The sequence below is a fragment of the Brachycentrus maculatus genome, unplaced genomic scaffold (assembly GCF_059751285.1).
Source record: "Brachycentrus maculatus isolate JH-2025_06_01 unplaced genomic scaffold, ASM5975128v1 h1tg000055l, whole genome shotgun sequence".
Classification (NCBI taxonomy): domain Eukaryota; kingdom Metazoa; phylum Arthropoda; class Insecta; order Trichoptera; family Brachycentridae; genus Brachycentrus; species Brachycentrus maculatus.
Genome location: NW_028280809.1, coordinates 6,449,245 through 6,476,003, shown reverse-complemented (window position 1 = coordinate 6,476,003; position 26,759 = coordinate 6,449,245). Strand labels below are relative to the sequence as shown.

At 29.7% G+C, this 26,759-nt stretch overlaps 1 protein-coding gene across 1 annotated transcript in view; it reads right to left on the bottom strand.

The window, feature by feature from the left end:
* LOC148311963 (uncharacterized) overlaps positions 1–26,072 on the bottom strand; it is a 40,312-nt gene extending 14,240 nt beyond the window's left edge. The window contains exons 1-3 of the mRNA XM_088278270.1: positions 26,013–26,072; positions 25,743–25,845; positions 1,275–1,492 (exon numbers count right to left, since the gene is read on the bottom strand). Coding sequence (XP_088134396.1) covers positions 1,275–1,492; positions 25,743–25,776 — 252 coding nt within the window. The 5' untranslated portion in view covers positions 25,777–25,845; positions 26,013–26,072. The remainder of the gene's footprint in view (positions 1–1,274; positions 1,493–25,742; positions 25,846–26,012) is intronic.
* Positions 26,073–26,759: the final 687 nt, after the last annotated feature.

The window sequence follows — 26,759 nt, the reverse complement described above, 5'->3', positions numbered from 1 at the left end:
AAGGTTATACGAAGCCTTTGATAAATCGTGAGTCAATAGTGAAAATAATTATTTATTTACAATCAATTAAAAAAAACTAAATATCAGTTTTAGTAGCTACGAATATCATAGAGGGCAATCTTAATGTGTATAATAAATAAAAAATAAAATATTCTCGGTCATAGCCAATTTAAAAAAAAAAGATATAATAAAACAAAAAGGATATGTATTTTATTTATTGACTTGGCGTTTAATTTGTAGAACTCCATTTTAATTTATGTATTAATTTTAAATCAAACACAGAACTTAGTAGACTCAAAAAATCTGTGTTTGATTTAAAATTAATACATAAAATAGATATGTATTTTATTTTATTTTATTTATCTGACCAGCAACCTGGTTTCCTCGTTATCGACATTAAATAAGATTGGATAAAAACCATAAAGCTGTTTTTGTATTATTATATTATATCGCGTTATTTCAGACAACCCAACTTCCACTTTATTGAACACTAACGAATTTTGCGCTGAAATACTTGATTTTTTTTATACTTACATAATAGCTTACATAATATCACCAAATTGTAAAACAATTATGAAATTAATTGATTATATAATCGATAACTCTACTTATTTGTATACTCACATTTCTTAAATTCACTATGATTTTATATTTTACTTAACTATTTTTACATATTTTCAAAACTTCTTGCAAATATAATGAATGACGAAAGGATAGTAAAAAAACAAAAGGCGAATGTAGATGGTAATAGAAGCAAAGGAAGACCGAGTTAAGCAGTAAGATAGTTAAGAAATGTATTTAAATTCCCCTTAATATCTGCAAAATCTTATTCTTCTACTAACCCATATCTGCACCCAATAATGCATAGGGCACTACATCAAATTGGAGCAATGTGAAATTGATCGCTAAATATATGTAGGCAAGATGATCAGTTTTACGCTTCAGGTACCAGTCTAAGATAATATTAAATAAATATAAGAGTGAAAAAAAAACACTTTTATTTCATTTTGGCCCCCCAGAAAGTTGAACCCGGGACCTCCAACACGGTAGCAAATTGTGCTTACCACTTTACTATGGAGCCGGACGAAGTAGTCAACAGACAAAAAGGCATAATTAAGTTAATAAGTTCAGAAATTTAATTCAACTCCCCTTAATATCAGCAAAATCTTCTTCGTCTTCTGACCCTTATCCGCACTCAATGGTACACAGGGCACCACATCTATGTCAATATGATCCTTAAATATAATAAAGGATATGAAGGCGAAGTGTCTTACCTCTGTACTGGCATCCTTAGTGGTCAGCAGATAGTGTCCAGGCGAGGCTCCGTACTGGAAGTGCTGAGTTCCTCCCACCACTCTTCCTTCCGCCGTCTGCCTCTTCAGCTTCCCGTGGTCACTCTCCGTCTCCATCTCCACCATGATGATACCATCCTTGCCGCTGTCGTCCTGGGGCTCCGCTGCTATATCCTCGCATAAACATGCCGCGAGGATAGCTAGAAATAAAACAGAGAAGAAAAATAATAAGTATATTTTAAAGAATAACTAATTTCAATCGATTCAATCAAGTAATTGTCCGCCTCCGTAGTGTAATGGTCAGCACGCTCAGCTACCGTACTGGAGGTCCCGGGTTCGATTCCCAGGGGGGTCAAATAAATATAAGTGATTTTTTCACGCTTAATTTTATTCAATATAACCTTGGACTGGTACCGGAAGTGGAGGGCTGATCACCTTTCCTTCATGTGTTAACGATCAAGATAACACTGCTTTTATATGATGAAGTGCCCTATGCACCATTGGGGTGCGGATAAGGGTTTGAACGAATTTCAATCGAAATGTAGCTACATCGTAGAATGCTACGCATTCCATGGAGCTGTATTGTCAGCAACATGAATGTGATCCAAAGAGCAAGAGTAGAAAGACAGTTGCTGAGCAATTTTTCAATTATTAAATGGGTGACAAATAATTGAAATTTAAAAAAGTTTATCTTCGAGATCCTAAGCAATTTTGCTACTCAAAAATGTAATACTAAACAATTTCAACAAAATTTCAAATATTCAGGAATTAAATACTTAAATGAACTCCCTTAAGAAATGAAAAAAAAATAGAAGAAAAAAAATTCTTTTGAATGAATGCCCATCGCATGTACGAGTATATCTTAAAAAAATATATAAAAAGAGAAAAATACTATTTTTACCGTTAATCAAATAAAACAATAAACCTAGAGTGTAAGTCCCTCTCCAAGCACAAGAGCTCAATCTCTTTTGTGGAGAGGCACAGCCAAACTAAAATCATCAGATTTCACTAATGTTTTTGACTCGTACCATGTTTTGTACTAATTCAAGAATTTAATTGACAATATGATCACCACAAATTAACATATGTGTCTAATTTAGCTGTAATTTACAAATTCACTTACGTGGTAGCCTAATTGATAGTTTGAGAACCAGTAAATGCATAGTTTAATATAATATGTTATTAATCAATCAGATTAACGACAAATGTATCCTTTATTAGTCAATGTGACCGTAGAAGACGTGTGCATTGAAAGTGCACAATTTCGAAACGAAGGAAAGACATTTCCTGTCAGTACATTTTCTTTGCTATTTGCCGTGCGTGACAATTCCAGTTGACAAATTATGTTGTAATGATTACAGAATGTGACACAGATATTACCTAGTCTTTTATAAACGGATAATATCATAAATATTTGCAATTCTTTACATGTAAAATCTATCTGAAGTTAGTTAGTTAAAATAACTAACTGACTAACTGTCTCACAGCTTCCACATGGGTGGAGAGATAAGAAAGCCACACTCCTCTGCCTTTGCAAACAATCTTCGCCTCTTCCACATTAATGCGACTCCTCATACTCTCAAGTATTTAAAACATTGATCATGCCAAGTTTTCCTTTCCACTCCTTTCAACAACATCATAAAGTAAAAATAAAACTTGATTTTGTTGGAGATCGTTTTTAAAGTTTAAAAATATAATCAAATGTTTTAAAAATAAATATCAAGCCACTCATTGGATATTTTACCGTACAACAGATCTTTTAACGTAAAACCTGAATGTTTTTTCTGCATTTGAAAAATATTTAGTAAATTTAAAAAAAAACGATTAAACAATACCTTTTCTTCAAACTGCAAAAACAACACTTTCTTCCCTGTAGCGGGTAAATATTTAGTTAAAAATATGCCGCTTTTGCTGGGATATATTATATTTGCACAACGGAAAATTGACGATTTTTGATTTATGACGTTGTTGAAATGAGTGAGTGATATGTCACCACATAAATTTTACTTTTCTTTCCTCACCCATTCCTTCCGCTTCTCCGAACCATCATCTCTAAGCACCTTTCTTATTTTTTACCGATAATGCTTATCGCAGCCTTGTATAATTTCCTTATTTCACCATTTGAATATCTATCATACATTGTTTTGACGCTGAGAGATCGCATTTAAACTGCATTTTTTTAAGTTGTGAATTTTCGTGAAAAAAAATTTGACCGAAAAAACGCATAGTTTTCGTTGTATGAGTTATATTCTTATATGTATGAGAGAAGAAATTTAGTTATTTTGAGTAAACAGTTTGTATTTTCTCTCGCTTATGAGAATACTTGTAGCTCTCAAAACTAGTAGTTTATACACTAAAAAGTGGTCTTGTAAATTGTTTTATTGTTACATTGAATGAATAAATATAAAATAATTTATTAATATTTATTATTTTTTTAGTAAGTTTTGTAAATTACATTTAAATGCCTTTTTTCTACCTGTTAATCAATAAAATATTCAAAACTAAATATTATCATGCAAAGATTACTGTATCATATTGATTATCTATCTGTTAATTTGATTGTTTTTTTTATGTACCTACATGTAAAATATCAGTATGAAGATTCAGAAATTAAAAATATTTAATGTTTTTTAATTACCGCAAACCGTTTTTTTTATGAAACTACACGTAAATATTACACCATATTTTGATTACAATAAAAAAATTATACTTTATTTAGAAAATTACTAATTAAAAAGTATTTTTTTTATAATTTGCCTATGTACAAAACATATATTTTTACGTAATGTATTACCGTGAAAAATTTGAAGTAATTGCGTTAATTATTTTTTTACGAATTTTGCTAAAAAAAGTTATATGCCAACCACATTAAGAAGAATACAACGATTCTGCTTAATAATTTATAAATGTGTTGCAATGATAATAACTCCATTACCGGTCATCTGGCTTATTTGGCCCAAGATCACAATTTTCTTTAGTTTCAGAAGATGACATTAGATGAGAGAATATGTAGTTCATGAACACAGTAGCATCACACGTTTATTAGTAAAATTTGATTTTACTTTAATTTTTTTAATTAAATTAACAATAAATGGATGCAGAGATGGATTTTGATGATGATTAAAAAATTATGATGAAAGATTTCAAACGATTGAACGAACTCGTGAATTAAATCATATTTTAATTTCTCTTAATTAAAAATTACTTTTTTTCTCTTATCCTTTCCCATTATTTTAAAAGTAAAGTCCTACATCCTAGGCTCCTACGTTTACTTCATTTGTGTTCATTTAAATATATTCCACAAATTAAGATTCGAGGCACTGTTCACAGGACCTCGCATAAAAATGTATAAACGTGATTATATTATCCTTCATTCTTCAACCCTTAAACGCGCCTTATGGTGCATAGGGCACTGCATCGTAACGACGCAATATTTTCTTGATCGTTACTCCTGCACTTCAGGGACCTGTCCGGGGTAATATTAAATAAATATGATAATGTAAAATCACTAATATTTATTTGAACCCCCACCTGGGATTCGATCTCCTGCACGGTAGCAAAACACGTTAACCATTACACTACGGAGTCGGACTATAAACTAGTAAATTGAAGTTGGAGTTATCTACACTAATTAATAAAATCGTCAACTTTTGCCTGTAATTCCAACCGAGATAAAACTATAGTTTCTCTATCAATATTTTCCAAAAATTCTATACAACGAAGTATATTTATGTTTATTACAATGTTTATAAATGTTTTACAAAATATGTGCAACGTTTTCCCAAAAAGAGAAAAATTCCACTAAAATATTAAAAAAATGTTTCACTTTCTATGTATATTTTTTATTCATATTATTATATTTTAAAATTTCATTAATTTATCAATAATAATTATTTTCGAAACGAAATATGAATTTCCAAGTATTGAACCCATAGCTTAATTATGCCGGAAAAAACAGTTGTTACTTTTAATACTGTTATGATAATACATATTTTTATTGTATTGAATAAATAAATTATCTAAGTTGCTATTATCTTTCTAATCATATTAAAAATATATTACGCAACAGTTGACTGTCGTACGATTAGATGCATTAGGTGGTTAAGGCCTTTTCTCACAATGCCTTCCGTCATTATAACAATATGTTATGACAATGTATTAGGTAATATCAAAATTATGAAATAAAAAAAGTTGCCTTTTAATAACGTAAAAACGTAACAGCTTTCTAACCGCGATGAAATTAAATTGAACTAGTCTTGTGGCAAAATATAATACGTTTCTTTTTACTCACATTCAGGTAACATAAGTGAATTTTATAAACACAATAATATATTTAATGGTTCCTGTATTACTTCCGATGTTATTTAGTACTTACTTACATATGTTTTGAAACTAATGGAAACTTTTAACTTACGTTTTTTTTTGTGGTTTTCTAACCGCAAAACTATATTTGATTGTTTCTAAGAAATTAACCGCGACATCTTCATAATACTACTATCACTATTATCATCACGCCGTTTCTCCCCAGGGGTAAGCAGAGAGAAGATGGAACGCCGAAATCTTGTGTTCTGACTACACTTCTCGCTTCCTTCACATCCTTAACGCCCTAGACCGAGCTTAATATGTATATGTCCGCCTCCGTAGTATAATGGTCAGCACGCTTGGCTACCGTTCTGGAGGTGCCGGCTTCGGGGTTCAAATAAATCAAAGTGATTTTTTCACTGCAATATTCATTCAATATTATCCTGGAATGGTACCTGAAGCGGAAGGCTGATCACCTTTCCTTCATGTGTAAACGATCAAGATAACACTGCGTTTATATGAAGCAGTACCCTATGCAATATTGGGGTGCGGATAAGGGTTTTATATTTTATATCTTTTTTCCGGGCTATTCTGTAAACTGTTGGGATCAGATCTCCTCCTCCTCAGGTCGTAGGTCCTTCTATCATATATCTTTCTGAATATCTTCATGTTATCTTTCTGTAGCATCCATGACTTTTTTAGTCTTCCTCTACATGTCGTTCGAGGAAGATTCATAGAGATCGCCTGATGGACAATATGTCCAGGTTCTCCACGTCCTAGAGCCTATACTATCTCAATTGCTTTTTTTCTACCTCACTACTGATGACTTGACTCTGGTCAATGTCTGTACACGACGGATTCTTCAGTTCTTTGGACACGTTGAAGATAGCCTGGAACGACTGATTGCAATCGGTAGCATGAAGGGGAAGAGAGGGAGAGAGAAAATCCCCACACGATGGACCGATCAAGTTAAGGCACCTCGGTGGTTGGAGCGCTACGTGCAGCGCAGTCAAGGTTTAACTGGATAAGAGTCCTTGCTTCGTCAAGGGTCAGAACTCTCAGTAATGAATAATAATATGAAAAAGAAGAACTATTGATGTCAGTTACATCCAGACTTCTACGAATGCGTGAACTCTTTATATTGTAACACTCTCCTTAGCATTCATTGTTCACTTTGTGTAATACCACTTAAATAAACACGATTTATCTTATAATTTGTCTTCTTTCTCTCTTTCAAAATTTTAATTTTGTACAAATTTTAGACCATAATATGTTTATTAATGACCTGATGATGGAATGATTATTCATAAGCCGGTATTCACGAATTAGTGTTTATTAAAGTGGTATTACAAAAATATGAACAATGAATGATAATGAGAGTGTTACATTGTGTCGGGTTGTAGTCCCGTGGTAAGTGTCGTGGACTCTTATTCAAAGTTTCTCGGTTCGAATCCACTCTACAACAATTAGATACCTATTTCTAACAATAAGCCGCTTTTAAGACAGTAAAAGCATGAAATTGAAATATTTGTGGTAATCATAAAAACACAAATATTTCTCTTTAAAAAAAGTGCTATTAATATACAAAATAACTTTATGTCGTCTCTAAAAACCTAGTTTGCACCATATGTAATTAATTAATAAAAACACATTTCGTTCACTCCTTTCAAGAACGTCATAAATCAAAAATCGTCAATTTTCAGCTGTGCATGTTTTATGTGTAAAATGTACTATATCCCAGCAAAAGAGGCTTATTTTTAACTTAATATTTACCCGCTACAAGGCAAAAAGTGTTGAATAATCAAAATATTTTTTAAATGGAGAAAAAACATTCAGGTTTTACCTAAAAAGATGTGTTGCACAGTAAAAAGTTCAATAAGTGGCTTGATATTTATTTTTCAATAAATTGTATTATATTTTTAAACTTTAAAAACGTTCTCCTGATAAATCAAGTTTTTTGATTTATGACGTTCTTGAAAGGAGTGAGCGATTTGTGAGATTGGATGCTTTCTTTTAAGGGAAATTATCGTCAATAATAGTCATTTAACTCAATTAGCACCATAGCTTTTTCAACACCATGGGATTAATATCTTCGAGCACAAAATTGATCACCGCCTCCATTCAGTGATTGCTATTAATGGGCGTATAAGAAAGTATGTATGAACGTATGATGCATAATTTGGTTCAGTTTCTACAAACATCCGTTTCGTATTCACATTTTTCGCTTTTTTATTTTTCGTTCATCAACCGCAACATTATCGAGTAGCAAATTGTTTGACCGTTACTAACTGCATATAGCATACATGGCTGAATCGAAAATGAAAACAGTTCTTCTATCATATCTCTGGGCTTTTTGTATTGGCGAACACCTCTTAAGAAATAAAAATCATGATTATATATATATACATATAAATATATATATATATATTTGTATATATATATATATATATATATATATATATATATATATATATATATATATATATATTTATATATATATATTTATATATATATATATATATATATATATATATATATATATATATATATATATATATATATATATATATATATATATATATATATATATATATATATATATATATATATATATATATATAAATATATATATATGTATATATATATATATATATATATATATATATATATATATATATATATATATATATATATATATATATATATATATATATATATATATATATATATATATATACATATATTTATATATATATATATATATATATATATATATATATATATATATATATATATATATATATATATATATATATATATTTATATGTAAAAATAAAATTTGCGACAGTTGTTTCGTCTTGTTATGGCATTTTTAAACTCATGTCAAACTAATTTAGTAGACTCAAAATATCAGTGTTTGATTTTATCATTAGATAAATAATTTTAAATGGAGTTCTACAAATTAAGTATGGAGTTCGCCAAATCTATGAACAACTCACAAATTGCTCTTAATTCATTCAATTCAATCGATAATATTTTGATGGCACCACTGCTAAGAAGTAGAGTCGTCACCAGGTTGTACATAGACTACCTGGAAAGTATAGTTGTGGAGATGAAAAACTACAATGAAGGAGGATTGACGTCGGAGCCGGGAATTATAGAACAACTATGACCAATATTTACGGAGCTAAATGTAGTGGAGTTAAGCGGCTGAACGCTGCTCTACTCTCTTTTTCTTCTCCCACATAATACAAACTGGAAAACACAAAAGTTAAAGTGTAAGAATCCCTTACCCGTAGCATGACCTTGCATTTATAAGCAGGGTGCAAGAAAGCGAAAGAAAGAAAAAAATATATTGATGTAAATTCAGCACTTATTAATTTACTTTTATGTATTGTCCATTAATTTAAGTGTATCTGTAACGAATTATAAATACTTGTTTGATTGATTGATCATTTGGTATGATATCAAGTAAGTTTACCATGTTAGAGATTAAAAATATAAATAAAACAAATATCCGTAAATCATTAATTAGCTCCGTATGGAAATTAAAAACTCGTTATTCCTTATCAAACCGGAAATCTCTCTTAAGTTACTGGAACTATCGTGTTGATGCATTGACTCCATTAAGGTATTTACAGAAAATAACTTTCGTTTCTTGTCTTGTGCTAAGCGCACGTAACACAAGTAGTTCGTAAATTAAACTACGTGAATTTAGTCATAAGAATTTAAAGTGTTACAAATTTGGAGAAGGCTACTAAGAAGAAAAAAAAATACACCAGTAATCAGTAAAAGGGTGGGATGTAAGAAAAATGGGTAAGGACATATTTCTAGTTTAAGTGTTCATTAAACGCAAAAGTATAGTTTGATATATCACGTTCATTTATTATGTCTTAATCGGCAATCAAACTTTATCGTCCAAGCGAAAATCCGGTCAAAAGAATTATGTTTGTCAAGAATTACGTAGTGTTTATTTAACCTTGTAATTATAGGCTTGTTGAATTATTATTTTTTAAACGTTGAATAAATCGCTCACTCCTTTCAAGAACGTCATATATCAAAAATCTACAATTTTCAGTTGTGCATATTTCGGAATGCCCACAAAATGTTCTATATCCCACCAAAAGCGACATATTTTTAACTTAATGTTTGCCCGCTACAGGGCAGAAAGTGCTGTTTTTGCATTTTGAAGAAAAGGTTTTGTTTAATTATTTTTTTTTCAAATAACTAAATATTTTTCTAATGGAAAAAAAAAATATCTGTTGCATAGTAAAAAGTTCAATAAGTGGCTTGAAATTTATTTTTATTACATTGTATTATATTTTTAAACTTTAAACACGATCTCATGAAAATCAAGTTTTTTTATTTATAATTTTTATTATTTTTTTATTTATGTAACTATTCTTTTTTTTGTGTTGTATTTTTCTTTTAAATATGCACTTCATGTTTATATTTTTATAATGAATTCATTTTGGTTTAGTTCGATTTGCTTTTTTGTTGATTATTTTTTTTTTAACTAACTAACCATCACGCCGCTTCCCCGCAGGGATAGGCAGAGAGAATAAAGCGCCACACCACTCTGTCCTTGCAAACATTCTTCGCCTCTTCCACGTTCATGCATCTCCTCATACATACCCGCCGATTGTTACGACTCCTAACCTGACCACTTTCAAGTATTTGGCATACCTGATCGTGCCATGTTTTTCTCGGTCTTCCTCTGCTTCTTTTCCCGCTAACATTCGCTTCATAAATTTGTTTTACCGTTCTTTCCTCACTCATTGGCTCCACATGTCCAAACCATCTCAACACACCTTTCTTAATTTTATCGATAATGCTTATCTCAGCTTTGCACACCTTCCTTATTTCACCATTCGTACATCTTTCATACATCGTTTTGTCGCACATTCTTCTGAGAGATCGCATTTCGACTGCATTCAGTCTACTTTCATCCTTCTTTTACCAACTCCATGTTTCACTTCCATACATTAGAGTTGGAACCAGGACTCCGTTGTGCACTGCCAGTTTAGCTTCCGCTGATAGGTTTTTAATATGTAATTACAGATTATTTTTAATATGTAATTAATAATTTTTAATATGTTATTAATATGTAATTACAGAGAGATAAAAAAGAGAGTCAGATGGAAGTTTTGCAAATTCACACATAAAAATGTTGGGGTTAAAAAAGATGAAATAATTTTATAAATTAAATAACGTTTTTCGAGGTGCATCTGTTATAAAATTATTAAAAAAGTTCAGCAATGTAAGAAGACGGAAATTAATTCATCCAATAATAAATGTTGCAACATTCTATAAAGTTCATGGAAATATCATGTATTCATCGAATATAATAGGAATGCATCGATATTTTGTATATTCGTTGTATTTCGATATTTATTTATAATTACTTTTCTTACCTCATATAGGAAACGCAACACATTATCTGAAACACATCTGCTTCTCAATATTGATTAAAAAATTGAAAAAACAACATTACATTTTTCATATTTCCGCCGTATGATATAATTACTAATTTAAAATCAATACCTTTTATTGGCTAAAAAATAATTAAATGCATAGATTTTTTAGCAGCTGACATGTATATTACATGCATATAAATAACATGTGTATATGCACAATTTAAAATTTACTGCCTAACATGGAAGCAAAACATATAACCGGCAAAGGTTTGAAATTAGAGTGAACGCCGTTGAAATGCGCTCCCTCAGACGAATGTGTGCAAAATCATGTATGACAGAATTAACAACGAGAATATTATAATGGAATGTAAGGCTAAATTAGAGATCATTGAAAATATAAGGAAATTTAATTACAGAAATTTATGACACAATTAACAACGAAAATATTATAAGGGAATGTAAAGCTAAATTAGGGATCATTGAAAATAAAAGGAAATTTAATTACAGAAATTTATGACAGAATTAACAACGAAAATATTATAAGGAAATGTAAGGCTAAATTAGGGATCATTGAAAATAAAAGGAAATTTAATTACAGAAATTTATGACAGAATTAACAACGAAAATATTATAAGGAAATGTAAGGCTAAATTAGGGATCATTGAAAATAAAAGGAAATTTAATTACAGAAATTTATGACAGAATTAACAACGAAAATATTATAAGGAAATGTAAGGCTAAATTAGGGATCATTGAAAATAAAAGGAAATTTAATTACAGAAATTTATGACAGAATTAACAACGAAAATATTATAAGGAAATGTAAGGCTAAATTAGGGATCATTGAAAATAAAAGGAAATTTAATTACAGAAATTTATGACAGAATTAACAACGAAAATATTATAAAGGAATAAAAAGCTAAATTAGGGATCATTGAAAATATAGGCAAATTTAATTACAGAAATTTATGACAGAATTAACAACGAAAATATTATAAGAAAATGTAAGGCTTAGTTAGGGATCATTGAAAATATAAGGAAATTTAATTAAGGTGGTTGGACACGTGGAACGAATGGATAACGAAAGAATGACTAAGAAAGTATATTTGGCGAATGTGAGCGGGAAAAGAACGAAAAGAAGGACGAAAAAGACTTGGCATGAACAGATCAATCAGAACCGTAAATCTGGCTGTGTCAAAAATCTATATAAACCGAAGGCATGTATAACTAGATGTATGAATTTATTGTTTCGGCATTAACTTTGTGGTAAGACATGTTACAATGATTAAAGAAAACACTTCGTTTTATATATTGTTTCAAAATTCTTCACCATTGCTTTCCATTTTTCCTTTGTTTTCAAACTCCGACCCTTGACTAACCCCTTCCCCTTACTTTCCCCTCTCCTTATTTATAGAACAATTTCAAATTTTATATTTTAGTTATTATACAAAAATGAATGATGGAAGTTTAACTTCTGAAACATGTAGTCTATACTAACATATAGTTAAACTCAAGTGGTAAAAAACGAAGTGTTTTCTTTAATCATTGTAGATGTATGAATGTGACGGATCCTAGGAGTGTATGTTAGGACAGAAAAGTATGCGTTACATTCTCTTTGCCTACCCTTGCGAATAATTGGAGGGCATGTATGAATAGATGGAAAGAAGCTAGAGGTGTATGTTAGGACAAAAGAGTGTGGCATCCCATTCTCTCTGCCTACGTCTGTGGGAAACGGCGTGATGGTAGAAGCAGTAAGTAGCCTAAGTACGTAAATTCCAGCCAAGAAAATATTTCAATGACATTGTTATATTACCACGTTACAGTATAAATATTCATTGTCGCTAAAGTTATTCCGTATTTCAACGATGTTACTGACCGCAAATGTAAATATGATGACATTAGTATGTTCAAACTGTCATCAAATAACGTCTAGAAAGTTAATCTGGAATCTTCTTTCGTTCCTTATTCTGAACATCGTGTCAATGCTCACATTCCGCATACCAATATCAAGAAAAGCGTAGTTTTGCATTTATATACTTAAGCTAAATTTCATATCTAAGAAATGAAACTAGAATTTTAATTTTTAGTGTTATTTCTTGTTTTATACTTCAGAATATATAATAAAATAAATAAAACCCTTATCCGCTCCCGAATGGTGCATAGGGCACTTCATCATATAAACGCAGTGTTATCTTGATCGTTTTTACACATGAAGGAAAGGTGATCAGCCCTCCGCTTCAGTTAAGAGTCCATGGTAATATTAAATAAATATTACAGTGAAAAAATCACTTATATTTATTTTACCCCCCTTGGGAATCGAACCCAGGACCTCCAGAACGGTAGCCGAGCGTGCTGACCATTACACCACGGAGGCGGACAAGAATAAATAGATTATAATAAATGTTGAATGGAATCCTTGTTATCGTTTTATTGTTATTTAAATGTTTAATAAACACTAGTATAAAACTTCTATTGAGTTTATTAATGTAAATACAAAAAGGGGAATATAAAAACTCATCTGTATTTTCACCTATTGATGATATCATTCGAATTATGAATCGAACGAGTGAAGAAAGGATAGTAAAAAATATGAGGCTAATATGGTTGGTAATAGAAGCAGAGAAAGACGAAGAAAACTAGGCATGATATAAATGATGAGATGAATGAATGTGAAGTGGCAAAGATAGTGTGCAAAGACAGATTGGTGTGGCGCTGTATCCTTATTGCCTACCCCTGCGAGAAAGCGGTGTGATGGTTAGTTATTAGTTTTTGTTAGATGACAACATTAGTTCTCGAAACTAGTCGAATTGAATAAAATAACAATTTTATTATTTTACTACATTTTTTTATTTGAACATTGAGCAGGATTCGTCGTTACTGACAACATAAGACTGGTTTTCCAGTCAGATGAAGGTGGTAACGATAAAACCCGCTTACTGGTCGAACAAAAAAAATGTAGAAATAACTTTGAAATTGTTTTATTTTAATATGATATAAAAATTCATTATGTATGATTTTGGGTGCCTTGTCAAAAAAAGTAGGCAACCCAAAAATATGTCTCAATTTTTGTAACAATATAAATATAGAAAATTAATCAGGAAATAAATTTTAAAAAAAGTAGGTTAAAAAACCTTACATTTTTACTACATCACAAATTTCCTGTATATGCAATAAAACGTCATAATTTATCATCATTTGAACATCAATAAATTAGATCGTCAAGACAGCACTTATGATAATATAACTAATGAATAGTTTTTGTTGTTCGTTATTTTTGTAGTACATTTAATTATTTCATTTGCAATGAACATCAAATGTCGAGTACAGCGCTCTGCACGAAGACACGCCTAATTAAACTTCTGTTCAAAGCATCGCTGTTATTTCCTTTGCCAATAATAAAAATTCACAATATAACTTCCTAGATTAAAACAATTCCTCGTAATATCTTCCTATCTTCGAAGTGAGAAATTCAAGAAATACACTAAGTATCTCGTGTGAAAAGAGTTTATATTATTTTTATTAAATGCATAGTAATTTTAATACACAATGATATTTATACATACAAAATTATTTCAAAACAAAAATTGTGTTTGTACCCGATAATTGTTAAAATTTAATAATAAAAAATAAAACAATTTTAAAATAATTTTACTTGCTCAATGATACTTATTTGCAAGATAAATACTCTAAAACCTTTTAGTATACAACATTTTGAGTGTTCCTATTCCTTGTTTACAAAACTGGATTATCTCCAATTAGGAGTTATTTTTTATATTATTTTCTTGAAATCTCAACATAGATGAAAAATAATATGGAAGTCTGGGCATTTACGGGGCTTACAACCTTCATAGGCTGATTTTACTAATCACTTTACATACGTGTAACATTCAGCAATTCTACCCATGATTGAAAACCACACTACTCAAATTCTCGGATTATCTATTTCTATGAACCTACATATTTTGAAACATTATTCTTGAATTACTAGAACTTCACTAGAGATATATATTAGTGAAATAAAAGGAAGTTATGTTTGTTATTCAAATTCGAAACAAAGTGCTTGAATTCAATACAATTTCACGGGAGACATCTATGGTGGGATGAAAGAAGAAATAATATAAAAATTATAAGAAAATTTACTCTTAATTGAAAAAGTACAAGGTACCTTGATTACTCTCACGAAATTCATGAATATTTTATTCTCCAACTAACTGTATGCAACCACGCGTTATGGTGGCTCGTTCTGGTATAATAAAATAGAAAGAATAGACACAGCACACATTTCTAATATGTTTTATTTCACAATTTATACAATATTTTTGCAGCTGTCAAAAATCACGCTCTCTGCCATGCACAATGCAATAGCATGTTTTTTTGATCATTCGTTTAATAGGTGGCGCTGCCATTGCCTTAAAATACTGTTTTTCCAAAAATGTATATTTTTATCTGACGAAGTAAAAAACACATTTGACAGGTCACTATTGATTTTTTTGTATTAATTTATATACATTTCTTTTATTATTTCAGATTATTTTAATTAGCTACACCCAGCCACGGCATCATAAGGCTTAGTCTGGTTGAATGGAAAAGAAGAAAAAAGGGGAAGGTTGTGTCAAAATATTTAATTAATTGGTGATTGGGTTAAGTAGATTTGAGATTTGATCAAACTAACGAAGCCCTTAAGAAGGGAGAGAAGGGGAGAAGGTAAGGGTCCTTGAGGAGAACTCTTAACATATAAATACCTTTCTAAAAATGCCCCTGTTTCAAATTACATACAAAAATTCCGCACAAGAGATTTTTTTAAACTCTTTTTTATTTATTTGTGCGAGATTGTTAAATACCAATCGGTGATATTTTTTAATATCGTTATAATCATTACATAATAAAAATATACTCCTTTTTCATTTCAAAAACGATAAATCAATCATTATTAATGACTAGACAATTTGAGACTAAAATTTGTCGATGAATACGAATATACTGGTACAATAGATAAATATTTGAACTAATGAACAAATTATTTGTTGTGTCATCTGTCACTAAGATAAATGATTTGTGTTAGTGTAGCAAACTTTTCTTCACAATATTTTACAGGTGAAGGTGAAAGTTCTCTTTGAAGCATAAAAGCGAGTAGAATAATGATCAAGGTATCATTAAATATAAAAAAATGTAACCATTAAAATATGTGTAAATTGGGTTTAAAGGCGGGATTGCAATATCCTGTTTTAATTTAATTTGCTTTACACCTAGGTAACATATAACTTAATTGAATTTTTTGCTTAAAACACCGTTTTTGAATTGATATTTTTTTTTTCTAAATAAACATGGTTTTGAAAATAAAAGGGTTATTGAAAGATAAACATAATCCATTCGAGTGAAAAAAATTATAAAAATATATTTTCTAAATATATTGTGTTACTGAATTATATGTTTGCGAGTACCCCTTTTATATTTAAAAGTCCATTTACGTGCTTATCGTTGTATTTCAGATAAATTGAGAGATCTAGTGTAACATTCATCTTTTCAGAAATTGATTGCCAAAATATTATTTTATTACCAAGTTTGTATTTCGAATACTCGGTCATGGTCAGGTCAGGAGTCAAAAAAATTGGCGAGGATGTACGAAAAATTTCCATTTATATTAAATTTGAACAGTTGCAATGAAACACGGTAACTGGCCAAATAAATTAAAAGTAGAAAAAAAAGTATAAAGTTTTTGATTAATTAGATAAATATTACAAAAAATAATAAGTACGTGTTTGCACTTTACTGAAAACCAATTAAAATCAATTCGTTACCTTATATTACAATCGTTAAAATCTTGGTAAGTAGCGTGGGCGTTAAGAGAAAATTAATACCGGATTTATAAAACTCGTTCAACAGAATAAATTCGATGTCATGTAATTTTACGGTACAGAAAATATATTGTAAATTGATTATACATTTTGATGAAAATTGTCAAAACCCTCGTAAAATTGTAAAAAAACGAAAAACAAAATCGTATTTTTGTACAAATTATTGTTTTGTAATTTTTTTTAATAATTTCATGGTATACTAAAATATATTTTTTTTTATTATTTGTTTGAAATTTTAATAAAATTTCTTGTTTCTTATTTTCGCAGATACTTTGTGTTTTATTTACTTACTAAAGGTAGTAGGTCCTTTCATAATTGACAACGTCACCTAGGCCACGCTTTCCAATCCTGTTATCTTTCTCAAGCATCAATTTATTTTCTTGTCTTCCTCTAGAATCTAGAGTCTAGATGTATTTATTTATTCATTTTATTTACTGGTTCATACGCCTGAAAGGCTTTTAAATGCACAATATAAATAAATAATTTAATACAGCAATGTATTGCAGCGTTTGTATACATGACATAATATAAAATAAATACATAGAAGAAATAAATTAAGAATTAAAAAATAAAGTTTTTCACGAAAATAGCGCTATATAAGTTATTTAAATTTGTTAGTATTATTAAATGTGAAATAAAATTTATACATGAAGAACATCCATGGCGATTGCTTGGTTCACAATATGATAAAATTCTCTGGGTCCTATATGCCCATTCCATCTCAATTGGCTTTCCCCTACCTTACTACTGATGACTGTTACACCCAGGCTTCCACCATAAAGCAGTTATATTTTTTATTAAAAATTAAAGCTTTTTTATTAAACCCTTAAGAAATGTTTCGGTGTTTTTTTTTTAAATAAATATGTTTATTTTTGTTTAATTTATGTATTTCAAAATTATGAAATATGTAATTAAATTAGTGTACAAATCTTCTTTAAGTTTGCGAACAGCCTTAATTAAAAAATCTGGGGCATGTTGACTAAACAATGGAATTAAGTATTGCGCAAAATAATAATTCCGAACATCATTGTCATCTTCCTTGATGACAATATAACAATTTGTTACATTTAGCTTGCGCCGAATATTTCGCAATATCGGGGTATCTCGCTGCCTAATAAGATACGGATCGTTAAGTAATATCCAGATTCCTCGTGACAGCCAGTTAAGAAATGCGAGCACAAAACGTACGTTCACTTTGACAAGTTTCGTCTCAACGGGGTGAACGAATAACGCAGTATCGATTTAACCGGTGAATGGTGCTATGTTACTAGCAACAGGTTAATAAGAATGTTTTAATTATTAAACGTTTCTATAAATGAAAGGAAGTATTTAATTTATTCACGGAAACGACCAATCTGTAATAAAATCAGTCGATAACGATAAAGGTTTGAAAAGTATGGAATCTATACACTTTGTACAAGTAAAGATTTATTTTTAATTTAAGTTATATTTGATAATGAATGTACCATTATGTCTTAAAATCTAATTTGACACGTGTATTGTCCTTTTGTTTCCACGATTATTTTCAAATATCGCAAATGAAAATGATGCGGAATGCATCGAAACACGTGTCACACTGGATTGTTAGATTAAAATTGTGGCATTTAAAAAAATGTGGTATTAAAAAAAATACTTAAAAAATACTTTTTGCGAAGATATTTGTGTAAATTTTTTTTTATTTGTTTCCTTTAAATATGCTTCTAAAGTAATGTTTTTTATATGCCTTTTTACGATAACTTTTATTGATTTATTCAACATTTTGCAGTGTGCTTTCTTGTTTGTTAATTTCTTATCTGTTTTTCAGTCTTGTTAGACTTAATCCTATGTCCCAAAATGAGAAATGGAAATTACTCATCGGGAATATCATATATTTGACTAATGTACGTTATTTTTTTTAATGAATTTTTATACAATAATTTATGTATTTAAACCTTTAAACATAATCTGTAAAAGTACTTGGATACATTCAAAATATTGTGGATACACAAATAACTTAATTATAACAAATAAAAGTTTGAAGATATTTATATTAATAGTACACTCAATGTTTATACGTTTTCTAATAGACTTCTTTTATGTTATATTATAATTATCCATTAATAATATTTTAGAATTCGTAGATGACCCTTGTCTTTACAAATATAGCACTTCTATACTGGAGTTATGAACAAAGTGAATGGATCTAACATTTACCTCCTACTTTATAAGACCATATAGATAATGCTGATCCTATTTTGATCTAACTAATGGATAATCCTCTATGTAGGTATTATGATATATTATATGAGTTCGTATGCAAGGCACAGACTCCTTTGACCGACCCACACGATGTTTTATTTTATTTTTTTTTAATATGCTTAAAGTAATAACGTAACAATTCAAACAATAATTATCGGATGGTAATATAAGGAAAGAATGCCAGGCTGAGATAAGCATTATCGATAAAATTAAGAAAGTGTGTTGAGATGGTTTGGACATGTGAATCGAATGAGCGAAGAAATAATAGGAAAATAAATTTATGAAGCAAATGTGATTGGTAATACAAGCAGATGAAAACCAAGGAAAACTTGGCATGGTCAAATATTACAAATATTTGAAAGTGATCAGATGAGGAGTCGGAATAATCAGCGGGTATGTATAAAAAAAGATGCATCAATGTGTAAGAGGCGAAGATTTTTTGCAAAGACAGATTGGTTTGGCGTTCTATTCCCTCTGCCTACCCCTACGGAGAAGCAGCGAGATGGTTTATTAGTTAGTTAGTTAATTTGAATTATAATTTTAATCAATGTCTACTTTATCCTTGATTCCTTGATCCAAATAAAACTGTTAAATAAATGTCGACGTTTTTTCTTTTTTTTTCTTCCTTTGTGTTATGTTCCTCTTTTGTGCATTTTTTCATAAAAAATAAATATTCTTACATATTTTTTATAAAGTGTAATGAATACAATTCAATTGTTACAATCAATGTTTTGACATATCCTGTTTTTAATCAAAAATTTCTGCAGATAATCAATATGTACGTTCTTTACTATGTTATAATCAGTCCGAGTACAAAAAAGAGTAAAATTATTGTAATCATAAAGTACTCGTGGGTTATTAAATAGAGTCTGAAGAAAATTTATTTTTCAAGGTTTATTTTTTATCTTTCATTTAAAAAATAAGCTAAACCCACAAGTTATGACCTAATTTAGTCCTACAAAAATAATATTTTTATATAATTATAACCGAAACATATCCGGGTTCGTTTGAATATCCACGGTGATAGTTTTGTAGACTGGCATCTGTCAGCCTATGTATAAATTATACTTACAAACAGCTTTGACGTAATACATACTTAAAACGACAAAACGCTTAGTTTTTAATGCATTGCAGGTTGATTACGACAAACAATTAATTGTTGTATGATAAACTGATATTTAAGTTTTGTTGATGATTAATGATTTTTCAAAAATATGATCTGAATGACAACGACTTTTAAACATGGCAGCTATCAATAGTTAAGTGCAAAGATGTCCACGTAAATCACTTTACACAAAGTGTTTTTTGTTGTTGCTAAATTTCGGTATTTCTAGATTATATATGTAATTCAACAACAAGTACCTATAGAGCATATTTCAATTTTATTTGATTTGACCAGTTACCGACTTTAAACTTAACGAATCGTTACTGACATCATTGGACATCAGATATCCATAACGATGAAACCGGTCACTTATTAAATAAAATGAAGGTCGAAAAATTACATGGTTGTTATTTTTTATTGTATAAAATGCAGTTTCAACAAGAAAGGTTAGTAAAAAAAACTGGATTTTAATATTTGTATTGATTTTATTTTCTGTATATGAATATGCCAAAATATAGAAAAAACAAATTGTGATTTTCAATGTCAAAAATAATATTACTAAAAATTGGATGAAAAAATGGTTAAATTTTGTATCCAGTTTTATGAGCTGTTCCTGTACAAATAATTTAATCCGATGATCTCCGCAATAGTAGGGTACTGTTATTTTAAATAACTTTAATATATTACGAAGTGCATACAACACTGTACACGATTAAGTGCATCGCAATATGCAATTATTGTTCATCAACTGCATTCAATTTTCCTTTCTCGTGGGAATGTTTTAATTATGATTGGATCTCATTTTGTAAAATAAATCAGGTTTTCATCCAACATAATCATGAAATTCATACAGTACATGCATACACTAATGGAACTAAGGATAATAGCTTTTTTTATAATTAATCAAATGCTGCAGTAATTTGTCTGCAATGCCATTAATTTGTATACATGTTATTTAACCTTTTCCTTTCTGAGCATACAATACACGTGATCCGAATGGGGGTATTTTGGGGGTACCCAATTCATATTTGTATGGAAATCGTAGTACACATCTGAGTCTTAGGAAACCACGTCCGTGCTAACGTGCCGTCATGCGGCGACTGAGTGCAGGAAGCAGGTCACTAAATCTAACGAAAGCCGAGTAATTTAGTTATCTCGCTCTCTCGTTATGGCAGTACCATATTTATCAGAGTGAAGGAAATTACATGTTGCATGCAGACAAAAAAAATACGTTCTGATTTATAAGTACATAAATCTCGCAGCACTGATTTTGCATTTTATCAAAAACAGTATTTTGAAACATTTAACGATTTTATAATAAAATTAAAACGGACAAACTTTTCTTAATATTATTTATACGATTGTTAAAAATATGGAGCAAGTAGCTCTTATTATATTATACTAAAGTTATCAAATTAAAATTCATGTATGGGGGATGTCAATCCCCCTATTAAATCTGGCTAGGTTAAACCTGCACATCTCGAAAGCTATTTTATTGGATTAATATGTATTTCTTTAATATTCTCTCTTCAAATTCCATTGACATTGGAAAAATGTATTTCGAAATCGTTTTCACTTTTCCATATTTATTTTCGTTACAGCGGTGTGTGACTGATTACTTTGCGCAATGACCATGTTAACAAACTTGTAAAAAACGACATATAAAGGTAATGTTACCGCAGTTATTATGGCCGGGTAACACAATATCAATGTTACTTTTGTCCAAAGCACCGATTGTTATTTGTAAAAATTATGACAAATGATTTTCTCATACTTGGATATTGTAAAACTTTAGATTAATGGTCATTGTTCTCCCACACTCGTATCGTTTGTTTCATATTAATATAAGAGTTTTATGGATACATCAAGCATAACCTTAGTTATTGAGAAACTTATTTTTTTATATAAATATATATTTAAATATTTACATCTATTATTAGATGTGCGAATAGTGAAATAAGGAAGGAATGCAAAGCTGAGATAAGCATTATCGATAAAATTAAGAAAGGTGCGTTGAGATGGTTTGGACATGTAGAACGAATGAGTGAGGAAAGAACGGTAAAACAAATTTATGAGGCGAATGTTAGTGGGAAAAGAAGCAGTGGAAGACCGAGAAAAACATGGCACGATCAGGTATGCCAAATACTTGAAAGTGGTCAGGTTAGGAGTCGTAACAATCGGCGGTTATGTATGAGGAGATGCATGAACGTGGAAGAGGCGAAGAATGTTTGCAAGGACAGAGTGGTGTGGCGCTCTTTTCTCTCTGCCTACCCCTGCGAGGAAGCGGCGTGATGGTTAGTTAGTTAGTTAGTTACATCTATTAACCCAGAAAATGTCCGCCTCCGTAGTGTAATGGTCAGCACGCTCAACTACGGTTCTGGAGGTCCCGGGTTCAATTCCCAAGGGGGGTCAAATAAATGTAACTGATTTATTCAATATTTTCAATGATTTTTTGTAATATTTATTCTATATTTAATATAAATATTAAAAATCTATGCAAAAACAATTCAATCGAAAACATTGAAAATGCTGAATGACAATAGCTGTCAAGAAGCACGCTGTCCGCTAAAATCGATGTTTAATTTTGGATGTGTTTTTGATACATACAACAGACGGTGCAGCCATTGCAAGCTCAAAAATAAAACAATATATACGTTTTATAGGTAAAAATACCTCATACTGTTGAGTTTATAGAACTATTTATATTCAATAAAATAATTTATTTAAAGACTGTTGGCTCTCTTGATTTTCAGCGCTAATCAATACAGCTATTAAAATCAAATATATGATTAAATTTCTTTCGATTTGTTTGTAACGTTGACTGTACCTTTAGATAATTCTATCGATAAATGTATAAACTCCGTATAAACTAGATTTGCAATATTGTATCCGCCGGCGATTATGGTAGGCAATCTCTAGTCGATTACATGATGAAGGCCATTTTGTAAGATATTATGTTCCTGTTTACCTAAGGCACGTTTATGCATTTGAGATTTAGATTATTTTGAGTAAACGTATTAAAAAAACTATATTTACCTAACTGGCGGGTTTTTGATCTTACTACTTTAAATTTCCAAAAAAATAGTTGTTCTAAATACATGTTCACAAATCTGGATTATCTCCAACTACGATTAATTTTTAATATTCTTTTTTGGCATCTCAACATAGATGAAGAAGAATAATGGAAGTCTGGGCTTTTACGGGTCTTACGACCGTCATAGGCTAGTTTAAGTGATCACTTTACACACTTGTAAAATTCACCAATTCTATCTATGATTGACAACCACACTACTGAAATTCTTGACTTTAAAATAAAAGCGTTGGGCTAGTACTGACACTGATGTATGTAAGCGAAACATCGAATAAGCAAAAAAGGATGAAAGCAGAGTTAACTTGTTCCCTCAGACGAATGTATGTAAAATCTTTGTAATCTAGAATTAAAATTAAAGATTACAGAAAGGAATCATAGTTGAAAATATTAAATTTCTTGATGTGTCTTGAAGGTATGGACACGTGGAGCGAATGTAAAATGAGATAATCTTCCTGTGACTAACAAGTTATTTTATTTTTAAAACAGATTTTTTTTTAAATTTTGATGCCTTAGTGGTAGCACCGTCTGTTAAACGTAACATCAACAAACTGTATTTAAAAAAAAAAAAAACATTGCTCATGGCGGACAACGTGCTTCTTGACTGATTCTCTCATTTAGCATTTTCAATGTTATTTCAAATATTTGATCAAATTGTTTCATAGATTTTTATTATTTCCATTTCTTCACAACATGAAAAACATTTTTAAAAGTGTGTGCCATTTGTTTTCTTTATTTTCCATTTAACCAGACTGGGCCACAGCAACGCTTGGTACAGCAAGAAGTGCCTTATGCAATATTAGGTCAATAACAGTATAAAATTAATAAAATTACCAAATTAATAAAAAAAATTACGTTTTCTTACGTTTTATAATGTGTCAATTTACTTTTCTGCAGCTCAAATCGAATATTAACGTTTGAATGTTTTGTGACATTGTTCTGTTTTGAAAGTATTTTTTTAAGTGTACTGATAAAGTACTAATTCCCTATATGTATTACACATGTGCATACACCTATAATTAAAATTGATTTACTTTAGTTTTATTAACATTCATGATAGTTGCCTGAATATTAAACTACAAGCACAAGGACAAATGACTAAATCGTATAGATTTACATATGTATAAAAAACTTGAATGAGTGCAAATTATTATTTTTCATCGAATTAATTATAATTGATTTTAATTGTGTGTAACACTTTTTTTTATACAATACATCCTTCCATCTAAGTTTATGAGGATAAATGTAAATATAAAAATAAAATGCTTATTAAAGACCACTTTTGAGATTATTAATACAACACGACTAGTATCGAGAACTACAAATGATAACAAAAACATTAGTACAATTTCAATATTTTTTAGTGTGTCCAAATACTTGTTCACAGATCCACTTAGGATAAAATAACTGGTCAAACTATAAGCTGTACAAAAAAAATTAAATCATGTTTTCGGTATGTAAAATAATCCGGGGTTTAAATTTTACAAAGCTTTTTCAATCTGACGATAGATAGCTCCAGTGAACTCACACATAAAGCGCCATTAGATTTATGATATATGGTATGTATGAGTTTAAAAACAATAAGTAGTTGGTGTCAATCATGGGTAATATGGGGAATGTTACACGTGTGTAAAGTGTGCACAAAAACAGCCTATGTAAAGAGAAGCCCTGCAAATACCCAGGCTTCCATATTCTTCTCCATCTATTTTAAGATGTAAAAAATATAAATAAAATCCGTTTGAGTTTTTATTTTCACATGTTGATGAGAACATCTGTAGTTCTCGAAACTAGTCGTTACATTAATAAAGTTAAGGTGGTCTTTTACAAGTATTTTAATTTTATTTTGAAATGATCGTGTTATTCTACAATGTTATTACCAAATCAGTAAATAATATAGGAAACCAATTATTAACACTCTGCTAATCATTCATTGTCCACTTTGTGTAACACCGCTAAAAAATACTGCTCCATGACTACCGGTTTCAATATTATCATTCTATCTTCAGGTCAAATCTAGATAAGTCTGCATTTGACCTGATGATGGAATGATTACTCTGAAACCGGTAGTTATAAAATAGTATTTTTAGTAGTATTACACACTGTAAACGATAAATGATAAGATGAGTGAATGATATATTACCATACCACAAAGTTAACGAAGCTTTTTATATACAAAATAAATTTATTTATTATTTATTTCATTAAATTTCATTATGACATGCATTATTTTAACGTTGTTCAGAAATTACAATAATAAAAAAGTTTAAAAAGTTAAAATTTTTATATATTTGTGGTTCTTCTTATATATCATGGAGAAAATTTAGAAGATTTCAAGGGTTGTATCTTTTATGAATATCTTTAATCATCTTATACTATGGAATTTTCATGTGGTACTATATTATTCAATTATAACCTTACACATATCAATAACAAAAAAATACTTACCAAGTATAATACACGCCCCAAGTAAAAATTTCATTTTAATTCCGTATTAAAATCACAAGATGCACTTTTTTGAACACTACCCTTCGCCAAAGAATTATTCGAACTGCAACAGAAAAATAATGAATTAATAATTACTGCCGATGACACTGATTTTAAAATGAACCATCACATTTTTAACCAACACAAAATATACCAATTTCTAACACTCTCAATTTTAAGCTCAAATATTATGAATTTTAAGGCATGCATGCATTTGTAAGGTATATTTACATTTTTATGTGTCGGCTATGTGCGGCCGGCAAATATCCAACCATTTATGAATAGTTCCGTAGTTGTGAAAAGCTTTTAAGGCTATATCACTCGTGTGCCCCCTCCAATTTTGTACAAGAGAAAGGGGAGTAGGTGCTGTGTATTGTGAATAAACGCCTTAACTGGAACCTTAAAAATAATAATATAATGAATTTTTGTTTATTTTGTGAGCTTATATTTTAATACATTTACATAAATTTATATAATTTAATTTTTATTTGCTAAGAGTTAATTTTTTGTTTATGTTTGTGTGTATGTTTATATGTATGTTATTATATTATTTATTGATTCGGCATTAACTTTGTGGAATGACATGATTATTGTATTAAAATTAAACACTTGAATATACCAATGTAATGAGTTTTATTTTTATTTACGACTAGTTTCGGAAATGACAGATGTTTTTATCATCTGGTACAAATTAAAACTGAGAGAAAAATACAATTGAGAGTTTTAATTTTTACCAGAAGATGAAAACATCTGTCGTTTTCAAAACTAGTCGTAAATAAAAATAAAACTCATTAAAGTGGCATATTCAACTGTTTAATTTTAATAAAATATGTACCTTTGTAATTAAATGTAAACGTATAAACGATCCTCACTTAATGGCTATATTTTAGGTAACAATTACTTTTATTGACCACATTTTAATAGGATTTGATTAATGAAGATCGAATTATTTCTTTAATATTTTCCACGATCAATTTT